This window comes from Anomaloglossus baeobatrachus, chromosome 2 (genome assembly GCF_048569485.1).
Source record: "Anomaloglossus baeobatrachus isolate aAnoBae1 chromosome 2, aAnoBae1.hap1, whole genome shotgun sequence".
In the NCBI taxonomy this organism is placed as follows: domain Eukaryota; kingdom Metazoa; phylum Chordata; class Amphibia; order Anura; family Aromobatidae; genus Anomaloglossus; species Anomaloglossus baeobatrachus.
In genome coordinates, this window is record NC_134354.1 from 328,924,620 (window position 1) to 328,948,058 (window position 23,439).

Genomic DNA, 23,439 nt, shown 5'->3' on the forward strand with positions numbered 1-23,439 from the left:
ATGGCTTGAAACAAGTCATTGTGGAAGTCAAATTTATTTATTTATTTTGTAGTCAGAAAACTGTGGTTTTATTTTAAATATAAAACCAAATGCCTTTAACCTGTGTGTTTAAGTCTCCCTTCTCAAGCATATTTAAAAAGCGGCCTTTGTTGGAACGGTACTGTACTGAAGTATCACAAACACAGAGACTGAGTCTGCACCTTCATCCCCCTCCTCTGTCTTCTTACCACATTATTCTAGAATAAAATTTTTCTTTTTCTATTAAAAAAAAGGTTTGTGAACATTTACAGAAATGTTTTAATCATTGCTTGTGAGGGGACTATGGAAATATACCACAAGAGTGTTTTGCAGTTAAAGGGCAGATGTCGTAAAAAAAAAATAAATCAATAACTGAAAAAATGTAAAGTATTAATGTTTTGTTTAATTATTATTATTTGTTTTTAATTGAGAAAAAATATAAAAAAAAAATAAAAAGTTTGATATTTTCCCCTGTTAAACACTAGGGGGAGCAGCTTCTGAAATCCTACAGAAATCCCACTGTAGAAAAAGCCTGGATTACAGCTGCAGTAAAGTGGACAGAATCTGCTCTCCTGTGTGTGATGTCACCTCACCCTCCCAATCTTGGTGTTTACAAGAGATGAGAGAGAATGACATGTAGGCACACAGTGCAGAGCCATTTTGTTGGTGACCAGAAATGTCTAAAGTGTCACCAAGGACAGCAGGAGTATCACACAGGAGGATTAGATACACAGCTCAGCAGACAGTATCACAGGATAGGATTAAATACACAGCTAAGCAGACAGTATCACAGGAGAGGATTAGATACACGGCTCAGCAGACAGTATCACAGGATAGGATTAAATACACAGCTAAGCAGACAGTATCACAGGAGAGGATTAGATACACGGCTCAGCAGACAGTATCACAGGATAGGATTAAATACACAGCTAAGCAGACAGTATCACAGGAGAGGATTAGATACACAGCCCTGCAGACAGTATCACTGGTACACACACAGGCCGACAGGTGGCAGGTGGAAGATGGGAAGGGGGGTTGAGCGGGGGTGTTTTTGGAGACGGTAGTAGCGGTGGTACTCACATGCAGTGACACACACACACACCAGCGGCAGCGGGGGCAGAGCGGGGGCTGGGTAGAGCGGAGGGAGGGGGTGTCATTGGAGACGGTAACGGCGGGGGGGGGGGGGGCGGCGGCGTTAGCAGTAGCGGGGGCAGAGCGGGGGCTAGGGAGACCGGAGGGAGGGGGTGTCATTGGAGACGGTAACAGCGGGGAGAGGGGAGGGTAGATGGCCCATAATCACACATTCCGGCGGGTGACAGGGGTAAAGTGGAGCAAACAGCATACGCTGTGAGCTCCACAATGATGGCGCCAATCTCCTCCCTCTGCTGTGATCTGGACAGCCCAGGGGGCGCGTCCAGGTCACAGCAGACGCCCACTCTAACGCTACTGAATGGCGTCGGATCCCGACCACTGTTCTCTATGCACAGGGGCTGCCATAAAGGAGTGAGTAACTGTGGTTACACACACAGCAAACCCAGCATGGCAGCCCCCAGTGCCTCCAGTAAAATTAGAATTAAATAAAAACTAAATAAGGAGTGATTTTAATTTTGTATTAAAAATACTTGATTATTAAAATTATTATTTTTAATACAAAAATAAAAAAACGCGACACCTTCCCTTTAACTGTCCTGTTATGAAGAGGTACAACTTGATGGATTTGTAGCTACTATGAAACTGGTCATATGATTCTTAATTGGATAAGCACAATGCCAAAACCTTTATAAAAATTAAGTTTTACTAGTTTAGACTTACGGTTTTCATTCTTGGAGAATAAGGCAACCCTTATGTCCCTGTCCAGGGCATCACATGCACTGCTTTGGGCTTGTTCTGGAAACTTTGTCTTAAAGTCCTCCAAACAATCTAGAGCTTCAGAAACATATCGTAACTCAAACAGGCAGCGTGCCAGACGAAAGTGTGCTTTTAAATGGGCTGGGTTTAGTTCCAGTGCTTGCACGCAGTCTCTCAATGCATCATAGTGATCTCCATCCCTAGCATTACAATAAAAAGCAAAGAATGAGCTAAAATTCTGCGCCAATGTAACAACGCAATGCCAGAATCTATTTTTCTCACCATTTCCGCTTCATGTATGCTGCAGCACGATTTCCGAACAACATGGCACTGTGAGGTGCCCTCTGCATCGCCTGGCTATAAAGTTCAATAGCCTGGCTCCATTGCTGCTGAGCAAAAGCATCATTAGCTTTCTGTTTTACCTTTTCCAGATGCGGTGGAAGCTCATTAGTTGATCTAGGGAAAAGTCCATAAAACAATTGTGAACTTATAGAAAGGAAAGTTAAGTTACAAGGATAAAATATACAAACAGAAACATATTTGAAGAAAACAAAGTGCTGTTGAAAAAGGCTCAATTAGTTACTCATTCAGGCAAAATGTTTGTCAACTATGATGAGAGAGTAGTAGCTCTCGCTTCTCCTGGGTGTACGCTGAGGGGCCGGAAGGAACGTGTGACATAACTAACGCCATCCCCAGTGCAGGAAGTGCAGACACCGCTGGAAAGGCGCAGGCACCGGAGGGGAGTACAAAAGTGCTACTATTTTACCATGAGGCAAACAAAGGGATTGAGAAGGGGTTGTCCTATTCCCCCAAAAAATATCTATATAATAGTTCAATAATCGCTTACAGTCATATGAAAAAGTTTGGGCACCCCTATTAATGTTAACCTTTTTTCTTTATAACAAATTGGGTTTTTGCAACAGCTGTTTCAGTTTCATATATCTAATAACTGATGGACTAAGTAATATTTCTGGATTGAAATGAAGTTTATTGTACTAACAGAAAATGCGCAATCCGCATTTAAACAAAATTTGACCGTTGCAAAAGTATGGCCACCCTTATCAATTTCTTGATTTGAACACTCCTAACTACTTTTTGCTGACTTACTAAAGCACTAAATTGGTTTTGTAACCTCATTGAGCTTTGAACTTCATAGGCAGGTGTATCCAATTATGAGAAAAGGTATTTAAGGTGGCCACTTGCAAGTTGTTCTCCTATTTGAATCTCCTATGAAGAAGAGTGGCATCATGGGCTCTTCAAAACAACTCTCAAATGATCTGAAAACAAAGAATATTCAACATAGTTGTTTAGGGGAAGGATACAAAAAGTTGTCTCAGAGATTTAAACTGTCAGTTTCAACTGTGAGGAACATAGTAAGGAAATGGAAGAACACAGGTACAGTTTTTGTTAAGCCCAAAAGTAGCAGGCCAAGAAAAATATCAGAAAGGCAGAGACGAAGAATGGTGACAACAGTCAAGGACAATCCACAGACCACCTCCAAAGACCTGCAGCATCATCTTGCTACAGATGGTGTCAATGTGCATCGGTCAATAATACAGCGCACGTTGCACAAGGAGAAGCTGTATGGGAGAGTGATGAGGAAGAAGCCGTTTCTGCAAGCACGCCATAAACAGAGTCGCCTGATGAGGTATGCAAAAGCACATTTGGACAAGCCAGTTACATTTTGGAAGAAGGTCCTGTGGACTGATGAAACAAAGATTGAGTTGTTTGGTCATACAAAAAGACGTTATGCATGGAGGCAAAAAAAGACGGCATTCCAAGAAAAGCACTTGCTACCCACAGTAAAATTTGGTAAAATCATGCTTTGGGGCTGTGTGGTCAATGCCGGCACCGGGAATCTTGTTAAACTTGAGGGTCGCATGGATTCAACTCAGTATCAGCAGATTCTTGACAATAATGTGCAAGAATCAGTGACGAAGTTGAAGTTACGCAGGGGATGGATATTTCAGCAAGACAATGTTCCAAAACACCGCTACAAATCTACTCAGACATTCATGCAGAGGAACAATTACAATGTTCTAGAATGGCCATCCCAGTCCCCAGACCTGAATATCATTGAAGATCTGTGGGATGATTTGAAGCGTGCTTGTCCATGCTCGGCGACCATCAAACTTAACTGAACAGGAATTGTTTTGTAAACAGGAATGGTCAAATATACCTTCATCCAGGATCCAGGAACTCGTTAAAAGCTACAGGATGCGACTAGAGGCTGATATTTTTGCAAAAGGAGGATCTACAAAATATTAATGTCACTTTTATGTTGAGGTGCCCATACTTTTGCACCAGTCAAATCTTGTTTAAATGCGGATTGCACATTTTCTGTTAGTACAATAAACCTCATTTTAATCCAGAAATTTTACTCAGTCCATCAGTTATTAGATATATGAAACTGAAAAAGCTGTTGCAAAAACCCAATTTGTTATAAAGAAAAAAGGTTAACATTAATAGGGGTGCCCAAACTTTTTCATATGACTGTATATGTACCTCAAAAGAATTAATTTTAAAATACATACACAAAAAATAATTATTGAGGTGCATGTACAGTGCATGTCAGAAGCAGATGTATGAAGCAGGCTCACGGGGTAAGCTCACCCCATACATAACTGTGTGTAACAGGCAGAACATGCATCTAACAATCGTGGGCAAAGCATTGCTCCGCCTGCGATTGTTAACCTGTTAAATTCTGCTGTCCAACTGACAGCGGGATTAAACACGTGCTGGCATGTAGGCCTGTCATTTAAAGCGCCCACTGGTGAACCTATGACGTGATTGTGGGTTGCCGATGAGTTGTTATGACAGCAGGGGTCTGCTGAACAACTCCGTGTTTGTCATGGGAGCGCTCCTTTTGAAACCCTGCCTGTGGCCAAGCTTAAAAAAAAAAACAACAACAGTACAGCAATGCTTTGGCAGATAATCACAGGTTATAGTCCCCTGAGGGACTATTAAAAACAATGAAAAGTGGAAAAAATGTTTGAAAAAATATGGAAAAAAGCATAAAAGTTCAAATCACCCCTCTTTAAAATAAAAATAATAAAAAATGTGAAAAAATACACATATAATGGTATTGATGCATTCAGAAAAGTCCGATCGATCAAAATATAAAAATAATTACCACAATCGGTAAACACTGTAAACAGAAAAAAAAAAACAAACAAGAATGCCAAAATTACGTTTTTTTCAGATTGCTGCAAAACCATAAAAAAAATGCAGCAACACGCAATCAAGATGTCTTATTTATTACCAAATGATATCAATAAAAACGGTGTCTCTCCTCGTAAGCTCTATCCCCTGAAAAATGAAAACGTTATGACGTGTGAAAAATGGAGACATAACCCCCAAAATGGGGGGGAGGGCAATCTTCTGATTTTTTTATCCACCACTAAAAAAATAAAAAAAAACTGGACATGTTTAGTATCACCGTAATCGTACTGATAAGGAGAATTATATTGCGAGGTCACTTTTACCACAAATTGTACACCATAAATATAATTCTCAGAAAACCATATCAGAATTCTGAAGGGTTTTTTTAGAATTCCTTTGGAATTTCTTCCCCATTTTACAGTACGCTATGTGATAAAATGAAGGGTGTCATTCAAAAGTATATATTGTCCCGCAAAATGTGTCTATGTGAACAGAAAAATAAATTAAAAAAAAAGTAATCACTTTGGGAAGGGGAGAAAAAACCCCCGAAAAGCACAAAAAGGAATCTTGGCAGTGTCGCGATGGGGTTAATGTTGACCATGACAGCATGGAGGGAACTTTCCACCTACCTGACACCCAAATAAGTAAAAAAAAATATTCCGACTGCTCAGTCCTGAGATGTAGCCACTATACAATGAATCTTACAAATTTCTTGTAATTTATTGCTCCTTCATGAAAAAATTCACAGAGATACAAATTTTTTTTTGCATATATAACAGTTGGATGCCTTTAAAAAAGTGTTGGCTGCGCAAATTTACATGTATGAGGAATACTGATGCAAATTTCAAGCTAGCATAAAGGCAAAAAAAAGAAACAAAAAAAACAAAAAAAAGAAACAACCAACCATTCAATTCCCTACCCCATAAAGGCTTACCCATTGGAAAAGTAACCCCGACAATTCCATGCACAGTGGGACCACTCTGAAACACCTTTCGCGTGTATGCCACTTGCTTCTTCAGTGGCATACTTCTCCCTGAAAAAGCAAGTGGCATACAGGCGAAACATGCATCGGAGTGGTCCCACTGTGCAGGGAATTGTCGGGGTTACTCTTCCAATGGGTAAACCTTTAAGGGATAAGGAAATTAATGGTTTTTATTTTGTCTTTATGCTAGCTTCAAATTTGTCAGCATTAATATTTCTCATACATGTGAATTTGCATAGGCAACCCTTTTTAAAGGCATTTTCTTCTTTTTTTCTATATTTGACATGCACTCAATCTGATTTTACTTGCTGTTTTGATTTCTGAGCAATTAATACCTTTGGGCCCCATCCTAGCTCACCTAATAATAATAATAAATCTTTATTTCTATAGCGCCAACATATTCCGCAGCGCTTTACAATTCAGGAGGTCTTATACAAACAAATGACAGTTATAGCAAATACAATGATTAGAGTAAGGAAAAAAAAAAAGAGACAACCCTGCTCGTGAGAGCTTACAATCTACAATGAGGTGGGGGGTGGAATCAAGGTGCAAGTGCTTATTTACAATGACAATCCCGAAATGGGGGATAGATAAGGGATGCCTTAATCAGTTGGCCAGAACCTTGAGATGCATTTGGGTGCAGTGGAGTTTGATGTGGAGTTATGCAAATTCAATTCGGCTAGGAAGTGTGATAGGCCACCCTAAAAAGATGCATTTTTAGGGAGCGTCTGAAGCTAAGTTGTGATTCATCCTAGCTTCTTGGGGTAGAGCGTTCCAGAGGATTGGTGCAGCTCGGAAAAAGTCTTGAGCCTGGGAGTGGGAGGTTTGGATTAGTGTGGATGTTAGTCGAAAGTCATTTGCAGAGCATAGAGAACGGGTAGGATGATAGACAGAGAGGAGGGTGGAGATGTAGGGGAGAGCCGCACTGTGGAGAGCTTTGTGGGTAAGAACAAGCAATTTGAATTGGATCCTGTGATATATAGGCAGCCAGTGCAATGACTGGCACAGAGAGGAGGCATCCGAGTAGCGGTTAGCCAGGTAGGTGACTCTGGCTGCTGCATTGAGGATGGACTGTAGAGGAGAGAGTCTAGTTAGGGGGAGACCGATTAATAGAGAGTTACAGTAGTCGAGGCGGGAGTGGATCAGGGCCACAGTGAGGGTTTTTGTCGTTTCCGTTGTGAGAAAGGGGCGGATTCTAGAGATGTTCTTGAGGTGCAAGCGACAGGAGCGGGCAAGAGATTGTATATAGGAAGTGAAGGAGAGATCGGTGTCAAATATAACACTCAGACAGCGAGCCTGCTGCCTAGGAGTTATTGTGGTGCCGCACACAGAGAGGGAGATGTTGGGCTTAGGGAGGTTAGAAGACGGAGGGAATAGAAGAAGATCCGTTTTGGAAAGGTTAAGTTTCAGATAGAGAGCAGACATGATGCTGCAAACTGTAGTCAAACAGTCACTGGTGTTCTGTGGTACAGTGGGGGTAAGGTCACGGGATGAGGTGTATAGTTGTGTCATCAGCATAAAGATGGTACTGGAAGCCAAATCTACTGATGGTCTGTCCAATTGGGGCAGTGTAGAGGGAGAAAAGAAGAGGGCCAAGGACTGAACCTTGAGGGACCCCAACAGTGAGTGGAAGAGGAGCAGATGTGGAGCCAGCAAATGATACGCTGAATGAGCGGCCAGAAAGATAGGAAGAAAACCAGGAGAGAGCGCTGTCCTTTAGAATGGAATGGAATATAGAATATTATAGAATGGAGCATAGAGAGAAGGAGATGGTGGTCAACAGTGTCGAAGGCTGCAGAGAAGTCAAGAAGAATAAGCAGAGAGTAGTCACCATTACGTTTTACTGTCAGTAGGTCATTGGTCACTTTAACAAAGGCAGTTTCTGTTGAGTGTAAAGGGCGGAAGCCAGATTGTAAAGGATCTAGAAGAGAGTGAGAGGAGAGGTAGCGGGTGAGGCGAGAGTAGACCAGGCGCTCCAAGAGTTTGGAAATGAAGGAGAGATTGGAGGCTGATCTGTAGTTGCTTGTGCAGGACGGATCAAGAGAAGGTTTTTTAATAATGGAGTAATGATAGAGTGTTTAAGGGAGGAATGGAAGATGCCAGAGGAGAGAGAGAGAGATTGAAGATTTTAGTTAGGTGAGTAGTGACAACAGGAGAGGGGGACTGGAGTAGGTGTGAGGGGAAGGGATCAGTAGGGCAAGTGGTAGCACGAGAAGAAGAGAGAAGCCTGGATACTTCTTCCTCTGTGACTGGGTCAAATGTGGAGAGTGAGCTGGATGGGAAGTGGGGAGGGATGGGATTCACAACGCTTGGTGGCTGGGAGCTGATCTCTTGGCGGATGTTTTCTATTTTCTCTGTGAAATACGAGGCCAGATCATCAGCATAAAAGGTCTGTGATAGGGGTCTGGACTTTGGGACTGAGGGGGGAATGAAAGGTGTCAATGAGCTTTTTTGGATTGTTGGGGAGTGAGGAGATCAGGGTGGTGAAGTAGGTCTGTTTGGCGAGGTGAAGGGCAGAGTTGTAGGTTCTTAACATGAACTTGTAGTGGTGAAGTTTTCTGGTGTGCGGGTTTTCCTCCATCGGCGTTCGGCACTCCTACAGCATCACTGGAGAAATCGAGTTTGCGTTGTGAACCAGGGCTGTTTTAACCTGTGTTTGGTCTTTCTGAAGAAGAGGGGTGCTACTTGGTCTAGGGTACTTCTGAGTGCGTGATTGTAGTGCCTTACAGCCAGATCAGGACAGGAAAGTGAGGAGATAGGGGACAGTGAAGAGTGTAGAGAGTCTGAAAGTGTCTGAGAATCGATGGCCTGTAGGTTTCTGAATGTGTGATAGGTGGGAGTGTGCTGGGGTGGGCAAGGGTTTGTGAGCTTGAAGGAGAGGATGTTGTGGTCAGAGAGGGGAAGAGGTGAGTTATCAAAGTGAGAAATTGAGCAGAGGCGGACAAAGACCAGGTCAAGGGTGTTACCATCTTCATGTGTTTCAGAGGATAAGAGCTGTGAGAGGCCAAAGTAAGTGGTGAGAGATAGAAGCTGGGATGCAGATGGGGAGGTTGGGCTGTTCAAGGGGATGTTAAAGTCTCCTAGGATAAGGGTTGGTAGTTCTGAGGACATGAAGTGTGGCAGCCAGGCTGAAAAGTGGTCAAGGAACTGGGTGGGTGAGCCTGGGGAACGGTATATGATAGCTACTCTGAGGGGAAGGGGATAGAAGAGTCTGATAGTGTGGACCTCGAAAGAGGGAAATGAGAGTGATGGAGCTGGGGGGATGACCTGGAAGGTGCACTGTGGGGACAGGAGTAATCCCACTCCACCACGTCTATTTTCAGGTGTTGATGAATGGGAAAAGTGTAAGCCACCATGACAAATAGCAGCAGGGAAAGCAGTGTCCGAATCCTGAATCCAGGTCTCAGTGAGGGCCAGCAGATTCAGAGAGCTATGGAGAAAGTAGTTGTGGATGTAAGGAAGCTTGTTCCATACAGATCGTGGATTCCAGAGAGCACAAAAAGAGGGAGGTGAGGGTGTATAACTAATTTTAATGAGGTTAGCAGGGTTTCTATGAGAGGTGGGGGAGGGGGTAACTTTGGCATGGGGTGGACCGGGATTAGGAGAGATATCGCCTGAAAGAAGTAGCAGTAAAAGGAGACAGAGCAGATAGTTTTTAGAGTTGCGGCATGGTTTTTTCTGCAAGACCCTGGAGCATGAAGGAGTGACGTTATTAAGGTAGGTGAAAAGAGCGTGGGAGCTGTACATAGATGAGTGGGGATGGAGGGGGGATAGGGCAGTGAAAGTGGACAGTAAAACCACAAAGGATGATGGAAATGGAGATAAAGTTCAGAATTGCAACAGAGGGTGTCAAGGAGTAGTTTACCTGCCTCCTGCCCTGACTAACTGCCATTGAAATAACTGCCCAGCACTAAGCAACAAGTCTCCTGTGAAACTAGGTGCTTCACTCTTGTATTTTCACCCCATTTAATGTTATATATGAAAAAAAATCTGTTACTTTTTCCTGAATGTTTTTAATGAATATATTGTCATAAATAAAATAAGGAAATAGTTTTTCCATAAAACTCAGTTTTCTTTTGTTTTTGAACCTTATTGCAATGAAGTGGCAGAAAGTTATTGAATATTTACTATAGGTGTATATATTTAACTATAAATAGGATTATTTGTCCAGTGAATCTGTGTTTGATATTCAAAACGTATTGTTCAGTAGCCCTGATTGGTGTGATCTAGAGCAGAGTTCACAATGTCTACAAATAAGAGTGCACTAAACTTTCACGACAGTGATGGGAAATTGCAGGAGGTGTTTACATGTAGTTTGTGTCTAAAAGGGGAATTCCCATCTCCAAGATCCTATCCCAATACGTAGTAGGAATAATAATAATGATAACAATAATAATATTATTCACTAGTTCTCCTGATATAGCCATGTCAATAACCTCATGTGCAGGGCATTGCAGCTTAGGTATCCACGAGCAACTAGCTAACTCACTATATGAGTAGACGTAACCATGGATACCTTAGCTGCAATGCCCTGAACATGAACTAAAGGATATGGCTATATCAGGAGAACTATACTACATTTCTAATTGAAGGTAATTGCTAATTTGCTATTATTACATCTACTACATATTAGGATAGGATCTTTGAGATGGGAGTACCCCTTTAAGGAGGGTAATTACTTTTTTACATGGGTAATCTAGATGTTAGAAGTAAATGCACTTATAAAACGTTAGATCTAGCTTTTCTTACCCCACCATATTCTTTGCATCATTCACACGAATACCATTACTGTAGAGATGAAGTCTATTCGGTGAGGTCTTGAGATTCTGGACTTCTGGAGAAGCAAGCAATAAGACAAATTGTAAGTATAATTTAATGTACAAGAGTAGAAAAGACCATACTTATGTAATTGAATCTATGGTTAAAATACTGATAATAAAATGTAAGTATATCTCACAAGGAACTTTGGGTTTACTTACCTCCAGGTGTATGATGAGATTTTGGTAGAAGAACTGTACAAGGTTTTTGCTTAAAAGTTAAATCAAAAAGGTATACCTACAAACAAACGAGAACCAAATCACTTCAAACTCTTGAAAAAAGGAAATCAGGCAATTTTCTCCACTCCTACTAATTGCCTTGTTAGAATAAGTCTTATTATTAGTAATTTTCATAGCAGAGGGTTATTGGATAGCATCCGCTCATTTCACGGCACAGTGACAGTATTTCAGCACTTTGGCTTCAGTGTATTGTGGTTACTTTCCCATAGGAGAGCTGTATGTACTACACAAAAAGATGCTGGTAAATTGCTACCTTACTACACAGCAAGTCACATCACTATTTCACAATAGAGGCGTTGTCCCCCTGAATATTTTTTTTTTTAAATATTGTACATACAGCCACTCTCCTCCGTCAGTACTGCCCAGGTATTCTTCAGGTCTCCTTACAAACACTTTTCACTGCACAGGCCACTGCAGCCAATCATTGGCCACAGTGGTGGCACATTGGTCACACACCGCCATTTACTGCTCACATAAAAGACACACAAGCACTCACATGTTAGACAAATGTAGCACACACACCGCTCACATATCAGATACACATAGCACATACACCACTCAGATATCAGACACATGTAGCACACACACCGCTCACATATTAGACACATGTAGAACAAACAATGCTAACACATCAGACACGTGTATCACAAACACCGCTCACATATCAGACACACGTAGCACACATACATAGTGCTCATATTATATTAGACACATGTATTATCCACACCACTCACACAGACACAAATAGCATATATACACTCACATATCAGACACATGTAGCATACACAGAGCTCACATATCAGACACATATAGCACACACACAGCTCACATATCAAACACACGTAGCACAAACACCACTCACATATCAGACACACGTAGCACATACACCACTCAGATATCAGACACATGTAGCGCATGCACTGCTCACATATCAAACACACGTAGAACAAACACCGCTCACATATCAGACACACGTAGCACATATACCACTCACATTAGACACATGTAGCACAAACACCACTCACATATTAGACATATGTAGCACAAATACTGCTAACACGTCAGACAAACATAGCACATACACCGCTCACATATCAGACACATGCAGCACACACACCGCTAACATCAGACACGTGTATCACAAACACCACTCACAAATCAGACACATGTAGAGTAAACACCGCTCAGATATCAGACACACATAGCACATACACCGTTGACATATCAGACACATGTAGCACAAACACCGCTCACATATCAGACAAACGTAGCACACTTACACAGTGCTCATATTATATTAGAGACATGTATCATCCACAACACTCACACATCAGACACAAATAGCATATATACCACTCACATATCAGACACACACTGCTCATAGCACACATGCACACACACACACGCACACACACACACACACACACACACACAGTTCACATATCAGGCATATGAAGCACACAAACTGCTCACATATCAAAACACAATATATGTAGCATACACCACTCACATATTAGACAGATGTAGCATACACACTGCTCACATATCAGACACAAATAGCACACACCGCTCACATACTAGACAAATGCAGCATATTGCTGCTCACCACATATCAGACACATACAGCACACACCACTCATATGGGACTTGTAGAACCCACACACACACCGCTTACATATCATACAAATGCAAATACATGTAGCACACACAATATTCACATAACAGACAAATCATATAATGACAAGTACATTGGACAGAAGTTGCTAAAATAATACAAATCAGAAAATAATATCACTTGAGGCACATTAACACTAGCTGAGAATGAAGAACAAGTATTTGTAGGCATGCCTGCTTCCCAACCATCAGACAGCCTAACCAGGCTGCCCATGCACAATAAAGAAGCAAACACTCGCTCGTCAGGTGAAATGATTTTTAAATAGACTGTCTGGTCTCAGCAGAAATGTCTGCGGACATTCGCTGCGTGATTCCTAAAGCTTAACATGGACAAAACAGAATTCATTATCCTTCCTCCTCCTCACTCAACCTCTCCAACAAGCCTATCCATCAAGGTTGATGGCTGCTCACTCTCCCCAGTCTCACAAGCTTGTTGCCTCGGAGTAAGGGCGGCATCACGCGCTACGATATATCGGGCGATATGTCGTCGGGGTCACGGATTCCGTGACGCACATCCGGCATTGTTAGACATATCGTAGCGTGCAAAATCCAATAATCCCTCCACCGAATGTAGGCACATAACCTGTGGAAAAAAAACGTGACCAAAGTAAATAGAATATATAAAAGATATTTTATTAAATCAAAAATTAAAATCATGTAACAACAGTATAGGAAAGATAGGAGACAGGGACAATCCCAGATTATGGCAACGGAACACAAAAATCCAAAAGTGACAGTGCATATACAGGACCTTTTACATGATAGCAAACAACATCTATATATATAATTGCCTTATTCTGTCTGTCTGTCTGTCTGTCTGTCTTGCTCCAAAATTGTGTCCTTACGGTGACACAAAGCTGATTGGCCGCTGGGCTCGCCATGGCCCCGCCCCCCCGCACGGATTGGCCGCTCGCCCAGGCTGCGTCCCCACACGGATTGGCCGGCCGGCCGCTCGCCCAGGCTCCGCCCCCCCCCACAGATTGGCCTCTCGCCCCGGCACCCTGCAGGCATTGGCAACTCGGCCGCACCCCGCCACCCTCACGCAATGCACGCTAGCTCTGGCCCCGCCCCCCCACGCATTCCCCGAACCGACCGACACGGAGCCACGACTCCCAGGTGAGTACTGTACGCCCGGGAGCCCACATCAGCGTACGCCGCCAAACCAGCCGACTCATACCCTCGCATTGCTGGGGCTGGCCGGTGTATGCTGGTGTGGGCTCCCGTGCGAGCGGGGGACGAGATACGCTGGTAACCATGGTAGCATAGTTACCAGCGCATCAAGATCCTGCAGCGGCGGAACATACAAAAACGCACACACATAACAGCACACACACACACACACACACATACACACGCACACATCAGATCACACTCACTCTCACACACACCTCACACACACATCACATCGCATCCACACACTCACAACATCCTGGGATATCGCTTGCTTCTCGGCGGCGATACTGTGCTGTGAGCTTCCAGGACCTGCCGGAGGATCACATGGCCAGAAGCATGTGGTATCTCCGGATGTTGTGAGTGTGAGCGCGTATGTGCAATATCGTCAATGTGTGTGTGCATGAGTGTATGCGATCGTGTGTGTGTGAGTGTATGCGATCGGGTGTGTGTGTGTGAGTGTATGTGATCGGGTGTGTGTGAGTGTATGCGATCGGGTGTGTGTGAGTGTATGCGATCGGGTGTGTGTGTGTGTGTGTGTGAGTGTATGCGATCGGATCTGTGAGTGTCGGCAGAGGAGCACGGCGTGCTGGAGGAGGCTGGGAGGAGAGAGGCTGATCCTGGGGAAGGCTGGGATGGGGAGGCTGAGAGAAGAGAGGCTGAGGCTGGGGGAGGCTGAGGCTGGGGTAGGCTGGGAGGAGAGAGGCTGATGCTGGGGACCGAAAAGGCTGATGCTGGGAGGAGAGAGGCTGATGCTGGGGGAGGCTGAGGCTGGGGTAGGCTGGGGGAGAGAGGCTGATGCTGGGAGGAGAGAGGCTGATGCTGGGAGGAGAGAGGCTGATGCTGGGGGAGGCTGAGGCTGGGATAGGCTGGGAGGAGAGAGGCTGATGCTGGGAAGAGAGAGGCTGATGCTGGGAGGAGAGAGGCTGATGCTGGGGGAGGCTGATGCTGGGGGAGGCTGAGGCTGGGGTAGGCTGGGAGGAGAGAGGCTGATGCTGGGGACAGAAAAGGCTGATGCTGGGACGAGAGAGGCTGATGCTGGGAGGAGAGAGGCTGATGCTGGGAGGAGAGAGGCTGATGCTGGGAGGAGAGAGGCTGATGCTGGGAGGAGAGAGGCTGATGCTGGGAGGAGAGAGGCTGATGCTGGGAGGAGAGAGGCTGATGCTGGGAGGAGAGAGGCTGATGCTGGGGGAGGCTGAGGCTGGGGTAGGCTGGGAGGAGAGAGGCTGATGCTGGGAAGAGAGAGGCTGATGCTGGGAGGAGAGAGGCTGATGCTAGGGACAGAAAAGGCTGATGCTGGGAGGAGAGAGGCTGATGCTGGGGACAGAAAAGGCTGATGCTGGGAGGAGAGAGGCTGATGCTGGGATGAGAGAGGCTGATGCTGGGGACAGAGGCTGATGCTGGGAGGAGAGAGGCTGATGCTGCGGGTAGAGAGGCTGATGCTGGGAGGAGAGAGGCTGATGCTGCGGGCAGAGAGGCTGATGCTGCGGGTAGAGAGGCTGATGCTGGTGCAGCATGGGGGATGGAGCACGATGGGGGGTGCGCAGCATGGCGGATGGAGCACGTTTGGGAGTGCGCAGCATGGCGGATGGAGCACGTTTGGGAGTGCGCAGCATGGCGGATGGAGCACGTTTGGGAGTGCGCAGCATGGCGGATGGAGCACGTTTGGGAGTGCGCAGCATGGCGGATGGACCACGTTTGGGAGTGCGCAGCATGGCGGATGGACCACGTTTGGGAGTGCGCAGCATGGCGGATGGAGCACGTTTGGGAGTGCGCAGCATGGCGGATGGAGCACGTTTGGGAGTGCGCAGCATGGCGGATGGAGCACGTTTGGGAGTGCGCAGCATGGCGGATGGAGCACGTTTGGGAGTGCGCAGCATGGCGGATGGAGCACGTTTGGGAGTGCGCAGCATGGCGGATGGAGCACGTTTGGGAGTGCGCAGCATGGCGGATGGAGCACGTTTGGGAGTGCGCAGCATGGCGGATGGAGCACGTTTGGGAGTGCGCAGCATGGGGGATGCAGCACGATGGGGAGTGCGGAGTATGGCGGATGGAGCACGTTTGGGAGTGCGCAGCATGGCGGATGGACCACGTTTGGGAGTGCGCAGCATAGCTGATGGAGCACATTTGGGAGTGCGCAGCATGGCGGATGGAGCACGTTTGGGAGTGCGCAGCATGGGAGATGGAGCACGATGGGGGTGCGCAGCATAGGGGATGGAGCACGATGGGGAGTGCGCTGCATGGGGGATGGAGCACGATGGGGAGTGCGGAGTATGGCGGATGGAGCATGTTTGGGAGTGCGCAGCATGGCAGATGGAGCACGTTTGGGAGTGCGCAGCATGGTGGATGGAGCACGTTTGGGAGTGCGCAGCATGGCGGATGGAGCACGTTTGGGAGTGCGCAGCATGGGAGATGGAGCACGATGGGGGGTGCGCTGCATGGGGGATGGAGCACGATGGGAAGTACACACCTCCCCCCAACACACACACACGCGTGCGCACTGCACAACACACCACACACACACACTGGGAACCACAAACAACTGCCCTACACAGACACCCACACAGACAACGCTGCACACACACACAACACCCAACACACAAACACCGCGGCACACACAAATATACCCACATACCGCACAACACACACATTGCACAAAACATACCTCCCCCCAAAACACACCACACACACACAAACCGCGCAACACACACACACACACACGCTACAGACACACAGCGCTCCACAAACAATGCAACACACATACAACACCGCTCTCACCCCCCGTCACACCCAGACAACACCCAGAACATGTACAGCGCCCTACACAAACACTTGGTAACTACACACAACAACATCTATATATATATATATATATATATATATATATACTAGAAGGTGGCCCGATTCTACGCATCGGGTATTCTAGAATTTACGTATTGTGTAGTTCATGTATGATTTTTGTTATATATATATATATATATATATATAGATGTTGTTGTGTGTAGTTACCAAGTGTTTGTGTAGGGCGCTGTACATGTTCTGGGTGTTGTCTGGGTGTGACGGGGGGTGAGAGCGGTGTTGTATGTGTGTTGCGTTGTTTGTGGAGCGCTGTGTGTCTGTAGCGTTGTGTGTGTGTTGCGCGGTTTGTGTGTGTGTGGTGTGTTTTGGGGGGAGGTATGTTTTGTGCAATGTGTGTGTTGTGCGATATGTGCGTATATTTGTGTGTGCAGCGTTGTCTGTGTGTGTGGGTGTCTGTGTAGGGCAGTTGTTTGTGGTTCCCAGTGTGTGTGTGTGGTGTGTTGTGCAGTGCGCGCGCGTGTGTGTGTGTGTTGGGGGGAGGTGTGCACTTCCCATCGTGCTCCATCCCCCATGCAGCGCACTCCCCATCGTGCTCCATCCCCCATGCAGCGCACTCCCCATCATGCTCCATCCCCTATGCTGCGCACCCCCCATTGTGCTCCATCTCCTATGCTGCGCACTCCCAAACGTGCTCCATCCGCCATGCTGCGCACTCCCAAACGTGCTCCATCCGCCATACTCCGCACTCCCCATCGTGCTCCATCCCCCACGCAGCGCACTCCCCATCGTGCTCCATCCCCTATGCTGCGCACCCCCTATCGTGCTCCATCTCCCATGCTGCGCACTCCCAAACGTGCTCCATCCGCCATACTGCGCACTCCCAAACGTGGTCCATCCGCCATGCTGCGCACTCCCAAACGTGCTCCATCCGCCATACTCCGCACTCCCCATCGTGCTGCATCCCCCATGCTGCGTACTCCCAAACGTGCTCCATCCGCCATGCTGCGCACTCCCAAACGTGCTCCATCCGCCATGCTGCGCACTCCCAAACGTGCTCCATCCGCCATGCTGCGCACTCCCAAACGTGCTCCATCCGCCATGCTGCGCACTCCCAAACGTGCTCCATCCGCCATGCTGCGCACTCCCAAACGTGCTCCATCCGCCATGCTGCGCACTCCCAAACGTGGTCCATCCGCCATGCTGCGCACTCCCAAACGTGCTCCATGCGCCATGCTGCGCAATCCCAAATGTACTCCATCCCCCATGCTGCACCAGCATCAGCCTCTCTGCCCGCAGCATCAGCCTCTCTGCCCGCAGCATCAGCCTCTCTCCTCCCAGCATCAGCCTCTCTACCCGCAGCATCAGCCTCTCTCATCCCAGCATCAGCCTCTCTGTCCCCAGCATCAGCCTCTCTGTCCCCAGCATCAGCCTCTCTCATCCCAGCATCAGCCTCTCTCATCCCAGCATCAGCCTCTCTCCTCCCAGCATCAGCCTCTCTGTCCCCAGCATCAGCCTCTCTCCTCCCAGCATCAGCCTCTCTAATCCCAGCATCAGCCTCTCTGTCCCCAGCATCAGCCTCTCTCCTCCCAGCATCAGCCTCTCAGCATCAGCCTCTCTCCTCCCAGCATCAGCCTCTCTGTCCCCAGCATCAGCCTCTCTCCTCCCAGCGTCAGCCTCTCTGTCCCCAGCATCAGCCTCTCTCCTCCCAGCATCAGCCTTTTCTGTCCCCAGCTGATGCCTTTTCGGTCCCCAGCATCAGCCTCTCTCCTCCCAGCCTACCCCAGCCTCAGCCTCCCCCAGCATCAGCCTCTCTTCTCTCAGCCTCCCCATCCCAGCCTTCCCCAGGATCAGCCTCTCTCCTCCCAGCCTCCTCCAGCACGCCGTGCTCCTCTGCCGACACTCACAGATCCGATCGCATACACTCACACACCCCCGATCGCATACACTCACACACCCCCGATCGCATACACTCACACACACCCGATCGCATACACTCACACACACCCGATCGCATACACTCACACACACACACATTGACGATATTGCACATACGCGCTCATACTCACAACATCCGGAGATACCACATGCTTCTGGCCATGTGATCCTCCGGCAGGTCCTGGAAGCTCACAGCACAATATCGCCGCCGAGAAGCAAGCGATATCCCAGGATGTTGTGAGTATGTGGATGCGATGTGATGTGTGTGTGAGAGTGAGTGTGATCTGATGTGTGTGTGTGTGTGCTGTTATGTGTGTGCGTGTGTGTATTTTCCGCCGCTGCAGGACCTTGATGCGCTGGTAACTATGCTACCATGGTTGCCAGCGCATCTTGTCCCCCGCTCGCACGGGAGCCCACACCAGCATACGCCGGCCAGCCCCAGCAATGCGAGGGTATGTGTCGGCTGGTTTGGCGGCGTATGCTGATGTGGGCTCCCAGGGGTACAGTACTCACCTGGTAGTCGTGGCTCCGTGACCGTGTCGGTTCGGGGAATGCGGGGGGAGGCGGGGCCAGAGCTAGCGTTCATTGCGTGAGGGGGGCGGGGCGTGGCCGAGTTGCCAATGCCTGCAGGGTGCCGGGGCGAGAGGCCAATCTGTGTGGGGGGGGGCGGAGCCTGGGCGAGCGGCCGGCCAATCCGTGGGGGGGCGCAGCCTGGGCGAGCGGCCAATCTGTGCGGGGGGGCGGGGCCATGGCGAGCCCAGCGGCCAATCAGCTTCGTGTCACCGTAAGGACACAATTTTGGAGGAAGACAGACAGACAGACAGACAGAATAAGGCAATTATATATATATAGATATATATATATATATATATAACAAAAATCATACATGAACTACACAATACGTAAATTCTAGAATACCCGATGCGTAGAATCGGGCCACCTTCTAGTACATTAATAAGCAAGTGCAAATAATAATGTGCGATTATGTATTATGAATATATTAGAAATGTATGTTGCTGGTAAAGGCAATAGAAAGAGGTACAGTTAGGTCCAGAAATATTTGGACAGTGACACAAGTTTTGTTATTTTAGCTGTTTACAAAAACATGTTCAGAAATACAATTATATATATATAATATGGGCTGAAAGTGCACACTCCCAGCTGCAATATGAGAGTTTTCACATCCAAATCGGAGAAAGGGTTTAGGAATCATAGCTCTGTAATGCATAGCCTCCTCTTTTTCAAGGGACCAAAAGTAATTGGACAAGGGACTCTAAGGGCTGCAATTAACTCTGAAGGCGTCTCCCTCGTTAACCTGTAATCAATGAAGTAGTTAAAAGGTATGGGGTTGATTACAGGTGTGTGGTTTTGCATTTGGAAGCTGTTGCTGTGACCAGACAACATGTGGTCTAAGGAACTCTCAATTGAGGTGAAGCAGAACATCCTGAGGCTGAAAAAAAGAAAAAATCCATCAGAGAGATAGCAGACATGCTTGGAGTAGCAAAATCAACAGGCGGGTACATTCTGAGAAAAAAGGAATTGACTGGTGAGCTTGGGAACTCAAAAAGGCCTGGGCGTCCACGGATGACAACAGTGGTGGATGATCGCCGCATACTTTCTTTGGTGAAGAAGAACCCGTTCACAACATCAACTGAAGTCCAGAACACTCTCAGTGAAGTAGGTGTATCTGTCTCTAAGTCAACAGTAAAGAGAAGACTCCATGAAAGTAAATACAAAGGGTTCACATCTAGATGCAAACCATTCATCAATTCCAAAAATAGACAGGCCAGAGTTAAATTTGCTAAAAAACACCTCATGAAGCCAGCTCAGTTCTGGAAAAGTATTCAATGGGCAGATGAGACAAAGATCAACCTGTACCAGAATTATGGGAAGAAAAAAGTTTGGAGAAGAAAGGGAACGGCACATGATCCAAGGCACACCACATCCTCTGTAAAACATGGTGGAGGCAACGTGATGGCATGGGCATGCATGGCTTTCAATGGCACTGGGTCACTTGTGTTTATTGATGACATAACAGCAGACAAGAGTAGCCGGATGAATTCTGAAGTGTACCGGGATATACTTTCAGCCCAGATTCAGCCAAATGCCGCAAAGTTGATCGGACGGCGCTTCATAGTACAGATGGACAATGACCCCAAGCATACAGCCAAAGCTACCCAGGAGTTCATGAGTGCAAAAAAGTGGAACATTCTGCAATGGCCAAGTCAATCACCAGATCTTAACCCAATTGAGCATGCATTTCACTTGCTCAAATCCAGACTTAAGACGGAAAGACCCACAAACAAGCAAGACCTGAAGGCTGCGGCTGTAAAGGCCTGGCAAAGCATTAAGAAGGAGGAAACCCAGCGTTTGGTGATGTCCATGGGTTCCAGACTTAAGGCAGTGATTGCCTCCAAAGGATTCGCAACAAAATATTGAAAATAAAAATATTTTGTTTGGGTTTGGTTTATTTGTCCAATTACTTTTGACCTCCTAAAATGTGGAGTGTTTGTAAAGAAATGTGTACAATTCCTACAATTTCTATCAGATATTTTTGTTCAAACCTTCAAATTAAACGTTACAATCTGCACTTGAATTCTGTTGTAGAGGTTTCATTTCAAATCCAATGTGGTGGCATGCAGAGCCCAACTCGCGAAAATTGTGTCACTGTCCAAATATTTCTGGACCTAACTGTATGCTGTGTATTTATGAAAAATCCCTTCCACAAGGAAATTGTATGTGGAGAACAAGAGAAATAACTTATGAGCACCAGGGGGGGGATGTCTGCTGAGGGAAGCAGAAAAAGCGCTGCATAGATATACTTTAATGTGAAGGCCTGTACAGTCCAAGTGATCGGTGCGTCCGCTGCCAACCCTAACACGTGTTTCGTGACTTCCTCAAGGGGTGCTGGGTGATATGTCGTCGGGGTCACGTCGTTACTGACGCACATCTGGCATCATTTGACATATCGTAGCGTGTGACAGCTACGAACGACTGTGAACGAGCAAAAATACTCACCTTATCGTTGCTCGTTGTTCATTTTCTTAATGTCGTTCCTCCTTCTGTGCTCCGGTTGTTCATCGTTCTCGAGGCAGCACACATCGCTCCGTGTGACACCCCGGGAACGACGACCACAGCTTACCTGCATCCCGCTGGCAATGAGGAAGGAAGGAGGTGGGCGGGATGTTACGTCACGCTCATCTCCGCCCCTCCTCTTCTATTGGCCGCCCGCTGTGTGACGTCGCTGTGACGCCGAACGTCCCTCCCCCTTCAGGAAGAGGATGTTCGCCGTTCACAGTGACGTCGTCCGGGAGGAAAGTGCGTGTGACAGGGGGTGAACGACTTTGTGCGCCACGGGCAACTAATTGCCCGTGACGCACAAACGACGGGAGCGGGTATGACCGCTTATTCGATCGCCCGATAGATCATCCCGTGTGACGCGGCCGTAATCCTCAAATCTGCTCTATCCTTCAAGCCACCCATCCAAGCCCTCTTCACCTCCTGATGACTACAATTCAAATACATCTCATGGATTCGTGCATTTCTTAACCAATGATTGATTGTTCTCAGTGAGAGAAACAAAATTATAATTTTGTAGTTGTGATACCTTTTAATGGCTAACTAAAATAAAATAGGCTGTTACAAAGCAAGCTTTCGAGACATCTCAGGTCCCTTCATCAGGCATGGTATGACAAAATTTCTGAAGAAACACAAATATATACACAAACAGAGCAGAGGCATGGTATAATAAAAGGGCATTTAAATAAACAAACACTGAGCGTAGAAATCCTTAATTAGCTTTGATTAGTGGTGTGAAAGTTTTATTGTCCCAATATTCATGTAGGATCAGAGGTCTGGTGCCCTCAGTTTCTGGAGCAGACCTCTCAGATTTTGTAGTTGGTCATAAATCCTCCTGGCAGGTTGAGTCCTGTGTGGACAGAGTCAAACATTTTAATAAATTTGTATTCCCAGACCCTTCAGTGGCTCTGAGATCTGAAGTTGCCTTTTAATATGACAACTTTCATTTGGTTTATGTTGTGTCCTGAAGCACAGAAATGTTTGCCCACAGGTAAATGGAGGGTTTTTTTGTCTGTAATTGTGTAGTGGTGAGATCTCATTCTTGCTCTCAGTCTCTGTCCTGTTTCTCCAACATAGAGACCCCCAATAGGACATATAGTGCACAGGATTAAGTACACCACATTGGAGGAGGAACAAGTGAATGTCCCAGGAATCGTAAACACCATGTGCAGAATTATTAGGCAAGGTGTATTTTAGAGTATTTTTTTTTATTATTGATCAACAACTATGTTCTCAATCAACCCAAAAGACTCAAATATCAAAGCTTAATATTTTTGGAAGTTGGAGTGGGTTTTTTTTTTTAGATTTGGCTATCTTAGGTGGATATCTGTGCAGGTAACTATTACTGAGCAGAATTATTAGGCAACTTAATAAAAACCAAATATATTCCCATCTCACTTGTTTATTTTCACCAGGTAAACCAATATAACTGCACACAATTTAGAAATAAACATTTCTGACATGCAAAAACAAAACCCAAAAGAATAAGTGACCAATATAGCCACCTTTCTTTATGATGACACTCAACAGCCTACCATCCACAGATTCTATCAGTTGCTTGATCTGCATACGATCAACATTGCGTGCAGCAGCCACCACAGCCACCCAGACACTGTTCCGAGAGGTGTACTGTTTTCCCTCCCTGTAGATCTCACATTTTATGAGGGACCACAGGTTCTCTATGGGGTTCAGATCAGGAGAACAAGAGGACCATGT

The 23,439-nt window shown here is 46.4% G+C and overlaps 1 protein-coding gene across 2 annotated transcripts in view; it reads right to left on the minus strand.

Moving 5' to 3' along the window:
• WDTC1 (WD and tetratricopeptide repeats 1) overlaps positions 1 to 23,439 on the minus strand; it is a 154,145-nt gene that overhangs the window by 39,644 nt on the left and 91,062 nt on the right. For both annotated transcript variants that reach the window (XM_075335920.1, XM_075335919.1), the window contains exons 10-13: positions 10,990 to 11,065; positions 10,760 to 10,844; positions 2,149 to 2,322; positions 1,831 to 2,066 (exon numbers count right to left, since the gene is read on the minus strand). In XM_075335920.1, coding sequence (XP_075192035.1) covers positions 1,831 to 2,066; positions 2,149 to 2,322; positions 10,760 to 10,844; positions 10,990 to 11,065 — 571 coding nt within the window. The remainder of the gene's footprint in view (positions 1 to 1,830; positions 2,067 to 2,148; positions 2,323 to 10,759; positions 10,845 to 10,989; positions 11,066 to 23,439) is intronic.